Source organism: Schistocerca nitens, chromosome 11 (genome assembly GCF_023898315.1).
Source record: "Schistocerca nitens isolate TAMUIC-IGC-003100 chromosome 11, iqSchNite1.1, whole genome shotgun sequence".
Taxonomy (NCBI): domain Eukaryota; kingdom Metazoa; phylum Arthropoda; class Insecta; order Orthoptera; family Acrididae; genus Schistocerca; species Schistocerca nitens.
In genome coordinates, this window is record NC_064624.1 from 132,517,529 (window position 1) to 132,529,774 (window position 12,246).

General features: G+C 44.3%; 1 protein-coding gene across 1 annotated transcript in view; it reads left to right on the forward strand.

The window, feature by feature from the left end:
- Positions 1 to 12,246, forward strand: part of LOC126212815 (uncharacterized) — a 128,908-nt gene that overhangs the window by 54,139 nt on the left and 62,523 nt on the right. The window contains exons 2-3 of the mRNA XM_049940226.1: positions 5,013 to 5,262; positions 9,455 to 9,630. Coding sequence (XP_049796183.1) covers positions 5,013 to 5,262; positions 9,455 to 9,630 — 426 coding nt within the window. The remainder of the gene's footprint in view (positions 1 to 5,012; positions 5,263 to 9,454; positions 9,631 to 12,246) is intronic.

The following is a 12,246-nucleotide window of genomic DNA, read 5'->3' on the forward strand; positions in this document are numbered from 1 at the left end:
ATTTTACGCACCGTGCTCACGGGTATGTCCAACGTTCGGGCAGTTATCCGTGCACCACCACTCGTCTCCTCCTGCACTGCTGTGGCCACTGCTTCCACTGACGTTGAATGAATTCGTTTCCTCCCTCTACCAGGTCACACACCAAAAGAACACCTGTTTTCAAATTTCCGATTCATTTTCTCCAGACCCACGGCAGTTATCGGACTGACACCTTTTTTCAAACTCTTCAATGTCCTGAACTTCTGCAGAGCGACGTGTACACAGTCATCATGCTTGTAACACAGCTTTACAAACGGAGTGCGATCCCGCATTGAGACAGTCATGGTGAATGTCGCACATGCGAAAGGAGGAAAACCTGTGTGCCCTACATCTTTATACCGTCAGGGGGTCATGTGCATGACAGGTGTTTTCATTCACGTATTCTGAGACATATAGCTCCATCTGTTGATCAGTTTTCATAGTGATACTTCGTGGCAGATTAAAACTGTGTGCCGGACTGAGACTCCTACTCGGGACCTTTGCCTTTCGCGGGCAAGTGCTCTACCAAGTGAGCTACCCAAGCACGACTCACGCCCCATCCTCACTGCTTTACTTCTGCCAGTATCTCGTCTCCTACCTTCCAAGCTTTACAGAAGCTCTCCTGCGAACTATGCAGAGCTAGCACTCCTGAAAGAAAGGATATTGCGGAGACAAGGGTTAGCCACAGCCTGGATGATGTTTCCAGAATGAGATTTTCACTCTTCAGCGGAGTGTGCGCTGATATGAAACTTCCTGGCAGATTAAAACTGTGTGCCGTGCCGAGACTCGAACTTTGGACCTTTGCCTTTCGCGGGCAAGTGGCTAAGCCATGTCTCCACAATATCCTTTCTTTCGGGAGTGCTAGTTCTGCAAGATTCGCAGGAGAGCTTCTGTAAAGTTTGGAAGGTAGGAGACGAGGTACTGGCAGAAGTAAAGCTGTGAGGATGGGGCATGAGTTGTGCTTGGGTAGCTCAGTTGGTAGCGCACTTGCCCGCGAAAGGCAAAGGTCCCGAGTTCGAGTCTCGGTCCGGCACACAGTTTTAATCTGCCAGGAAGTTTCATATCAGCACACACTCCGCTGCAGAGTGAAAATCTCATTCTGGAATTTTCATAGTATTTTTTTTTTCTTCTGCCATATGTTTTCCCCTTCTCTGATAATATTCCGCTGCAATTTGACGTCATTCTGACCAGTGGTGTTATATCTATAACGTTTTGAAAGTTGAACTCACTTATAATTGCCCTGTATAAAGGCTGCTATGCGAAGTACCATCTATGTACTGTGTACCAAATGGTGCACTTTTCTATGACGTCAGATGCTGGCCGTGTGTGAGAATGACGAATGCAACCTGGCAACCTTCACTCTGTCTGGAGCCTCCACACTGCATCTATCCACCGCGAGGTTGTAATGGGAACAGGGACTCAGAAGGTGCGTTCTGCCAGTCCTGTGTCCAGCACCTTCATCGGGTGCCCCCCTGCTGGCACGCCTCTCTCTGCTTCTCTAGTACCTCCCGCCGCGGAAGTCGAACACATGCCAGAACAAATGGACGTGGCCAGCCCATAGAGGCGGCGGCTATTCCGCGCAGCGGCTCTCACGCAGAGAGGGCGCCACTGCTACACCATGTGCAGACCACAGCCAATAGCCGCTCCCTCCGGTTTCGTATATAGGGACCCGCTCTGCCCTAGTCCAGCCCCCTCCTTTCCTCTGTCCTTTTCCCGGGCTCCCTCTCCCCCCTTCCGTCCTCTTTCTTCCACACCTCCCCTCTCTTTGCCCCCTTCTCGCCCCGAGTCCTTTTACATTTCCCTCCTCTGCCTCCTCTCATTCTGTCTCGCGTCTGCCCTTCTCTCCCTTTATTAGTCCTCTCCCTCCTTGGTCCCCCCCCCCTTTTCGTTTTTTACTCTCCTCCCTCCTTGTTTTTCCCCCTACTCCAGGTCCCCCCCCATCTGCCTTGGATCGGAAGTGCCATCTTTGTGCCGCCTATTTCGTGCAGTGTTTTACAGTGTGTTTTTCCAGTGTGTGCTCCGTGTTGTGTCTTTTGGGAAGTGTAGCGAACAGCCATTATACTGTCGCTAGGTGCGCTTTTTTAAATCACTTGCGAACAGAAACCAGACTGTTGCCATGTTTTTTAATTGTGTGTCTACTATGTTACTTGTCTGATTCCTGTGTATTTTATCAACATTGCCATCCCCGTTTGCTTTCTGTTTTAACTTTCCGCATTCTTACGCCATTTTCCACTTTAAATCACCATTTTATCGCCTGTTTTTTCTTGTTTCTTTCTTCTTCCTTTTTTTAAAAAAAGTCTGTAGGCTGTAGAGCAGCGTAGTAAGCTGCTGCCAGCCCGCCCCCTTCGAGGGGAATTGAAAATCAATAAAGAAAAAAAAAAAAAAAAAAACCCTAGTCCAGTCTGTCTGGTACTCGCTCTGGATTGCGTCTCTATCTCGGTGGTACTGCGTTCTGGTCGTTGCTCGTTGTTGACATTTGCCTGACTCTGGTTCCAAGTGGATTTACTGTTGGTGTTTGGTGTTGTGGTTTCTACAAGCCCCATTGTTTATCTCTTCCTTGTTGTGTCGGTCATAGTCGGTCATTGTCGGTTTGTCGTCCGACTCGTCCTTGTGTTTACCCGGTGGTGCGTGCTCCACCGCCGGCGGCTCCCCCGCCTGGCGGCTCCGATCTGCAGCCCAAGGTGTTCCTGCGGTTGGTTTTGGTTACTACAGCTTCAAAATCAATGGAGCCCACAGCATTATTCTTTGCCGATAGCTGAAATGCTGGCAGCTGGCCGCGGTGGCTGAGTGGTTCTAGGCGTTTCAGTCCAGAACGGCTGGTTTGAATCCTGCCTCGGGCATGGATGTGTGTGGTGTCCTTAGGTTTAAGTAGTTCTAAGTGTAGGGGACTGATTACCTCAGATGTTAAGTTCCACAGTGCTTAAAGCCATTTGAAATGCTGGCAATCTGCATGCCGAAGCCCGTAGTACATTTGTCGGCACGTTGACTTTACGGATTGCTGCTTTCGTGTTCTCGGAATTTCAGTGGCGAGATGTGTGGATGTAGATCTTGTTCTATTGGCACTACATCAAGGGTGAGACTTGGCCTCCTCAATAATTTTCTGCCATTCCTCTCTGGACTTTGCCGTGGACCCCCAATTACGGCAACCGACTCGGACAGCGTCCTCTCCGACCTCGCCGCTCCGACTCAACCTCTTCTTCCTCCAGGTTTTACTGCAGCAGGCTTTCCTTGGGGGATCTGTCTCATCGAGTCACATCACATGTCCAGTCCATCTCAGTCTACACAGCTTTATGAACTCGATCATCCTCCTTATAGTAGTCATAAAGTTCGTCATTCTTTCGTCACAGACACAGACCGCACTGCAGTTCCTTCTCTAAATCCTCGCACAAACGAAAAAATGGCTGACATCGAAATAAGTGTCCAAGGAATAGAAAAGCAACTGGAATCACTCAACAGAGGAAAGTCCACTGGACCTGACAGGATACCAATTCTATTCTACACAGAGTACGCGCAAGAACTTGCCCCCCTTCTAACAGCCATGTACCGTAAGTCTCTAGAGGAACGGAGGGTTCCAAATGATTGGAAAAGAGCACAGGTAGTCCCAGTCTTCAAGAAGGGTCGTCGAGCAGATGCGCAAAACTATAGACCTATATCTCTGACGTCGATCTGTTGTAGAATTTTAGAACATGTTTTTTGCTCGAGTATCACGTTGTTTTTGGAAACCCAGAATCTACTATGTAGGAATCAACATGGATTCCAGAAACAGCGATCGTGTGAGACCCAACTCGCTTTATTTGTTCATGAGACCCAGAAAATATTAGATACAGGCTCCCAGGTAGATGCTATTTTTCTTGACTTCCGGAAGGCGTTCGATACAGTTCCGCACTGTCGCCTGATAAACAAAGTAAGAGCCTACGGAATATCAGACCAGCTGTGTGGCTGGATTGAAGAGTTTTTAGCAAACAGAACACAGCATGTTGTTATCAATGGAGAGACGTCTACAGACGTTAAAGTAACCTCTGGCGTGCCACAGGGGAGTGTTATGGGACCATTGCTTTTCACAATATATATATAAATGACCTAGTAGATAGTGTCAGAAGTTCCATGCGGCTTTTCGCGGATGATGCTGTAGTATACAGAGAAGTTGCAGCATTAGAAAATTGTAGTGAAATGCAGGAAGATCTGCAGCGGATAGGCACTTGGTGCAGGGAGTGGCAACTGTCCCTTAACATAGACAAATGTAATGTATTTCGAATACATAGAAAGAAGGATCCTTTATTGTATGATTATATGATAGCGGAACAAACACTGGTAGCAGTTACTTCTGTAAAATATCTGGGAGCATGCGTACGGAACGATTTGAAGTGGAATGATCATATAAAATTAATTGTTGGTAAGGCGGGTACCAGGTTGAGATTCATTGGGAGAGTGCTTAAAAAATGTAGTCCATCAACAAAGGAGGTGGCTTACAAAACACTCGTTCGACCTATACTTGAGTATTGCTCATCAGTGTGGGATCCGTACCAGATCGGGTTGACGGAGGAGATAGAGAAGATCCAAAGAAGAGCGGCGCGTTTCGTCACAGAGTTATTTGGTAACCGTGATAGCGTTACGGAGATGTTTAGCAAACTCGAGTGGCAGACTCTGCAGGAGAGGCGCTCTGCATCGCGGTGTAGCTTGCTCGCCAGGTTTCGAGAGGGTGCGTTTCTGGATGAGGTATCGAATATATTGCTTCCCCCTACTTATACCTCCCGAGGAGATCACGAATGTAAAATTAGAGATATTAGAGCGCGCACGGAGGCTTTCAGACAGTCGTTCTTCCCGCGAACCATACGCGACTGGAACAGGAAAGGGAGGTAATGACATTGGCACGTAAAGTGCCCTCCGCCACACACCGTTGGGTGGCTTGCGGACTATAAATGTAGATGTAGATGTAGTCAATGAAACCCTGTCTGCACAGCACAGTCAGTGTACAGCCCTCTTGTGTTTTGCAGAAAGCTACGACGTGTACGTGAAGTGCGACGAGCTGGCGCCGCCGTTCGCTGTAGTGTCGGCAGTGGCGCCGCTGGTGCCGAGCAGCAGTAGCAGCCCCTGCGGGCCCCCGGTAGGCGACGAGGAGGAGGGGTGCGGGGGCGCCGTGGAGGCGGTCCGCGGCCTCGTCAGGTCCACGCCAGACCAGCTGCAAACCTGGCACCTGTGTTCCGTCATCGCTGACCATTGCTTCCACTCGTGCTCTGCACAGGGGTACGTACGCCACTGGAGGCCCAGGCCATTAACTGTTCATCTTCTTCCCTTCCTAAGTTTCCTCTATGCACTATCACCTATCTTTCCTACTTTCCGAGACTATCATCTGTTACCAAGTGCACCACACAACAATCTGGTCCACCCGCCCCTCCCCCCCTCCGTAGGAGACAGCGAACTGGTGCCTCGCAGCACCACCTTTATCTGTGATAACGGCCTCTATTCTGTGAGGAAGGAAGTCCACAACTTTCCTCGTGTACAGGGGCTGGGCGAAGGTACGGAAACACCGAGAGAAGTGCATGCTCGAACTAGAATGCAGATGCTAGCTACCCTGGATTGTTGTGCTGTCGAATTTGACCACAAACGGAACATGTGCAATGTCCTCAGTACCACTATGAGATCAAAAGTATCTGGACACCTGGCTGAAAATGACTTAAAATTTCGTGGCGCCCTCCATCGGTAATGCTGGAATTCAATATAGTGTTGGCTCACCCTTAGCCTCGATGACAGTTTCCACTCTTGCAGGCATACGTTCAGTCAAATGCTGGGGAATGGTAGCCCATTCTTCACGGAATGCTGCACTGAGGAGAGGTGTTGATGTGGGTCAGTGAGGCCTGGCATGGCATTCCAAAACGTGTGTTCTATAGGATTCAGCTCAGGACTCTGTGTAGGCCAGTCCATTACAGGGGTGTTACTGTTGTGTAACCATTCTGCCACAGGCCGCGCGTTATGAACAGGTGCTCGAGCATGTTGAAAGATGCAGTCACCATCCCCGAATTGCTCTTCAACAGTGGGAAGCAAGAAGGTGCTTAAAACATCAGTGTAGAACTGTGCTGTGATAATGCCACTAAAAACAACAAGGGGTGCAGCCCCATCAATGAAAAACATGACCACACCGCAACAGCACTGCTTCTGAATTTTACTGTTGGCACTGCACACTCTGGCAGATGACAGATGTTAACTTGTGGCTCTTTCTGCACTCTCACATACCATCAGTGTTTGCCATTCCAATAGTATCTTTGGTTCGAGGTCATTATAACACAGTGCAAAGACCCTGACTTTGCCAGTGTGTTTATTACATTCCTTAAGACATTGCTTTGAAATAATTCTAATAAGTTTACTTTGCAATATTTCAGTGGACTAGACTTTCAAGAAAATAATAAAATCTATATGTACTTATAATCAGAAAATAACATTGAGAAATGTAAAAAAAAAGTAATTTGGTGTGTATGAGGTACTGTGTTTCAGAGCTATAATTTCTGACCACATATGGACCTTTAAGAGTTAAATGAACGATTATGCTCTAACCAGGTAGTGTCTCTAAATGTTTTCTGTTTTTACACTCCTCATTCCTGTCATAATACAAAAAATGAGGATGTTTAAATGAAATAAGATCTCTATGCAGGCTTTCCACAAAACAGGTGATGCTTAGGGGTCATTTATTCTCAAGCTACTCTTGATGTGCCTTCATTAACGAAAAAGTGATTGATATGCGCTTCCATCTACATCATGTTCAGTGCTTCTTATGCTTTTACTACTAAATGACTATATAAATGTGGCCCAAAAAAGATGCAATTATTGGTTTCATAAAATGGATTACTAAGCAAACATGTAACAGAAGATGATGTTAGGGGGGATTTATTTTACTGCACATCTCTCAATATGCATACTATTTTCTTTTAAGACCTATTCACATCCCATTTACACAGATCTTTCATGGGTAGGTACTTGTGATTGGATGGGAAAGAGAATGCATGTCAACATCGCACAAAGCTGCCATCAAAAGCACTTTAAAACACATTCATAAAACAAGGTTCTCAAGACACAAACAGGCGAACACAAACTAATGTCCAATTGTGCTCTGTATTAAAAAGATGGTCCCTCAACACATATCAGTGCATGGTTCAGAGGAAAGATGGACTATTGTGAGTGGAATCAGTCTCATGGTTGAGAAATCAAAATTCCAAACCATGAGGCAAGTATCACTTAACCGACTCGCATTCCTACAGCGAGAGAAAGGACAACATTTAGTTGTGCAATCTACACACACCAAGGAAAGCAAAGAATGAACAAAGGGATCAGTCATGTCAGAGACAGTTGGCTGCAAAAATTTGTTGAAAGTATAAAGTACTTAATGATAGATAGGTCTCAATGCATGCAGGTACTTATTGAGTGCATATGGTCCCACTCTGCTTCATGCCTAACAACTTAACTGGAAACTGTGGAATTACAAACATATGAGGGTCTAACAGACATAGGTGGTGATAGTGGACACAAAGATTTACCGGTTAAAATAGTATTGAATGTATGATATTTACCATATGGTTCATGAACTGTAATGTAAACAAGTTAATAACTGTTACAGCTCACAGTGCCTATTGATAGGACAAAGTATGTAACAGTAACACAGACCACTTTAAATGGCAATCGGTTCTAATGTTAAACCTCTGTGAGGAATTTTTGAGAAAATTGTGACCGTAAGATAACCTAATAGAAACAGAACAATCAGACTAGGATTCATTTCCGATATACTCCAGCAGAGTATAACCAACAGTAAACAGGTGGCTCAGGAAAAGATGTTTTCCCTGCACAAAAACAAGCTCTAATATTATGCATCAATATCTCTTGCCAGCCTAATCAGGCATTCTTGTGTCAAGCAATATAATAAAGCAGAAGGCAGTGCTAAGGCTAACCTAACCTTCCTTGACACACACACACTAAACTTATTTTTTATATCTGCTCACGCTACAACACAGTAACCTAACCTTGCAGATAAATGTCTTCTAAGTTGGAAGTCAGACAAACAAGTGGCCAGTGAGACAGCAAACAGTAACATATGCCTCTCAACAACACATACTTTAAATGAACTAGATGCAGCAGTTTATGGAACCAGTCACCAACACACATGAAACTAATAGCAATACTAAAAAGGGAAATGCATGAAATGATTCTGACTTAAAACAGGTGTCCATTAATGATCATACTCTTCAACATCATTGCTTAGTACAGGGTATCTATGTCTGTGCATTAACCAACTTGCAATGGAATGGCTAACACAGTAAATATTTGTCTCTTAAGCTCAGTTTGAAGCAATTAAACAGAATGCAAATCTAACTACACTGGCTGTGAAGCAGCCTTGGCTTTGCTTCATCAACCAACTAGCCTTGGGCATGAGGGCCCTTAAACTTTTATGGTTGAAGAACCATGCTCATCAACAAAACTACGCAATGATGTATGAGAAATGACAAGTATTCTCATGAATAATTATTAATTAAGTAAAGCACAACAAACTATAGCTCATAAAATAACAATTGTGCTTTTAACCTACTCAAAATGCCAACTACTCTGCAAATGCCAACACAACATTAAATTCAATTTCAAACACTCCAGTAGTTATTTAAATCCATAGGCACATTTTAAACAATGTTGTTCAAAAAGTTCACATACCTGAAATATGTATACATAGTCAAAGAATTTCCATGACGGATACATCACTCTACATAAGCAGTACTTCAGATTGACATAGAAATATCGATACAGATACAAAACAGGTAAAAATAGGTGCTACAAGTACATGTCTGGTAGTGGTTCAAAATCAAACAAAGGACACATTACCAAGGTACAATAAATACACAAAATTATGTAAAAGAATCAAAAAGATGATCATGAACATTTGCTTGAAATAACGAAGATAAAATAAAATAGATTACACACAAGCTACATTCCAACACTGAAATACCTGTAACCTCAACCAAACAAGACTGATTGAGAGAACACGTCCATTGACTAGCCAAACCAGTGCAAGAGTGTCAAAACAGCTATGTGGTTCCTATTTCCAACAGGTGGAAGGGAATGATACCATTACTTCTGAACAACCACATCCCAGAGATAGTAGAACCTATCGATTGACACTTCTTATGCTTTTTGTTCTCTGATATACATTTCTGCCATGTTAAATTGGCGATCAAAATGTGATCTAAATGTGTTAGCAGCCTTGCATTCGTAATTTACTCTGGAGTATCTCAGACTAATATCTTGACTGATTTCTAATGATCTGTCTGCCCCTGTCAAAGGGAAACATAGAAACTGGATAAGTGGCAACGTGAGTTTAGCTTTCATCATTCTGTTCTAGACTATACTATCAAGTTTCAGAGTATCATTTGTTACTGTTGGTGACTCCATTTCATTTTTAAAGGTTGAACGACACAGAATGGAATGCGGAAGTGCTGGCAACGGATCATGTGAGGCACCCCACCCTCTCCGAGTTACTGCGTGCTGCTCGGCGCATCACAAGAGCCATAACTGCCAGATTTCCATGCGCCTTGCGAAATACATTATCTTTCGTTCGGTCATCGGGGTTGAATGAAACAGGTCAGTGTTTTACTTAGAAGTATGTTGTTATTAAATGAAGAGTAATTTGCTCATTAACTTATGCAAATGAGAAGGTCTTTACAATAATGAAAACATAGCTGATTGGATGTTTTGAAGCTTACAACAGTGTCGTGATGAAAGTATATGGCAAACAACAAACTATGAAGTAAATAGTAACCATAACAGAAGAAACAAGCAATATCCGCTGATAACCAGATTGCAGCTAAGGGTAAGTATTTAGCTTAATGAGAATCACGAATGTTTCATCTGACGACAGATAAGCTCGTGAGACGAACTACTGGCCACCTCTGCACCACCACTAGGGCCCACTCAGGAGAGATAAGAGGCTGACACAGCACAGTGCAGTAAAACCTTAGTAATGGCCATGTTCAGTGAGGAGCAAACGGCTAGCCAAGCTTCCTCATGTGTCCAGTTGAAGTCACTCATCAGATCGCGTGCGTACAGGTACAAGACTGGGGGGGAGGGGGGGGGGTATGGGGTTGACTGCAACGTTTTAGACACTGGTCTCACATTTTCTATGAGACAGAGGTTCTATGAGAAAAAGGCTCTATTAGTAAAAAGACACATTTCTAGCATTTGTAGACTTAGAGAAAGAATCCAGGGACAAAAAATAAAAGCCTTGAGGATTGCTGATGACATTGTAATTCTGTCAGACACAACAAAGGACTTGGAAGAACAGTTGAACAGCATGGACAGTGTCCTGAAACGAGGATATAAGACGAACGTCAACAAAAGCAAAATGAAGATATTGGAGTGTAGTTGAATTAAATCAGGCAATGCTGAGGGAATTAGATTGGGAAATGAGTAGATGAGTTTTGCTATTTGTGGAGCAAAATAATTGATGTAGTAGAGAGGATATAAAATGTAGACTGACTACGGCAAGAAAAAGCACTTCTGAAGAAGCGGAATTTGTTAAGATCGAGTATGGATTAAAGTGTCAGGAAGTCTTTTCTGAAAGTATTTGTATGGAGCGTAGCCATGTATGGAAGTGAAACATGGATGATAACTAGTTTGGACAAGAAGAGAATAGAAGCTTTCGAACTGTGGTGTTACAGAAGATTGCTGAAGATTAGATGGGTGGATCACGTAACTAATGAAGAGGTACTGAATAGAATTGGGAAGAAGATGACTTTGTGGCACAACTTGACTAGGAGAAGGGATCGGTAGGTAGGACACATTCTGAGGCATCAAGGGATTACCAGTTTAGTATTGGAGGGAAGTGTGTAGGGTAAAAATCATAGAGGGAGACCAAGAGATGAAAACACTAAGCAGATTAAGAAGGATGTAGGTTGCAGTGGTTATCTGGAGATGAAGAGGCTTGCACAGGATAGAGTAGCATAGAGACCTGCAACAAACCAGTCTGTGAACTGAAGACCACAACAACAACAGCAAAGGTCTGATAGTCAAGGTGCAAAACAACGCCTAAGCGGTCGTCAGGCTGGAGAGGAGGCAGTTGCCCTTGCAGACGGCCATGTCTAAAGCACACTCAGAATCAATGTGTAGAACATGTCCACATGTCGGTGTAAAGTGTGTGCAGGGCCATATTAAGGCCGAAACGACGAAATATGTCAGTTTGCTCGTCGACTGCAACATTTCTGTATACGTGACATATCACAATACTACCAGCCACCTGTAGCGCTCACGTGCACCAGTGCATTTCACAATTAGTACGGAAAACTAACGTGGGTGAAAGTGTACAAGCATTACGGTGTAAGGGGGAGGGGGCAGCAAATAATAAATCGCTTGTTTGCAAAACTTTCTTCAACCAGCCCTGGCCGCACGTACACAAAACATCTGCACGAAGCTCCGACATATCGCCTTTTAAGACTTTCACCAATTGTCGTTCTCATAACAGAGAAAATGTGGGGAAGTTCTGTCTGTTTCTTCTGAAATTTCTGGAGCTTTGAGGCCACCTGATGTCCTGAGTGGCCCATTTGGAAATTTATCGAGACCCGCTGACACACACGTGTTACTGAGGGCACGAGGATCTGCCAACCCCCACGTAGCATACACAGTGAATCGAAGGACAGTGAGAACAGACCACATGAACTTGGATTACAAATAGTAATGGAATTTGGCACATTTTATTTATTTATGTATTTATTTCACCTGCTAAAATTAGAGTGCTTATTCCCTTTCTTATATCTAACCAGACATCCTTAACGATTCACCATCATAACATACATACGTAGTGGGAATTCTAGCTGTTCAGAGAAAGAGCTAGAAATGGTAGGGTAGGATTAGTGTATGAAATGGGGGGGGGGGGGGAGAGGTATAGAAAGGGGTGCGGAAAGCATGGATAGTATTGACCTAAAGGTGGAAATACTAGTTCTCTGTTGGACAGACCGAAGACAGCTGCGATATTCTGACGGGCAGGATAAGTTGACGATAACTGACACACCTTAATCGTCTCTTGAAGACAGAGTGATTTCAGATAAGAGATAGTTTACAGAGTGGTTTCTGCTAGAGCAGTGTCGCTGGAATGGAGAGATCAACAGAGAAAGCATTAGTGTTGTGCAAAGTTACAGCCAAGATGGTGGACATAGTCGATCAAATATTGCTGTTATGGAATGGTGGTATTTTTATGTGGGAGGA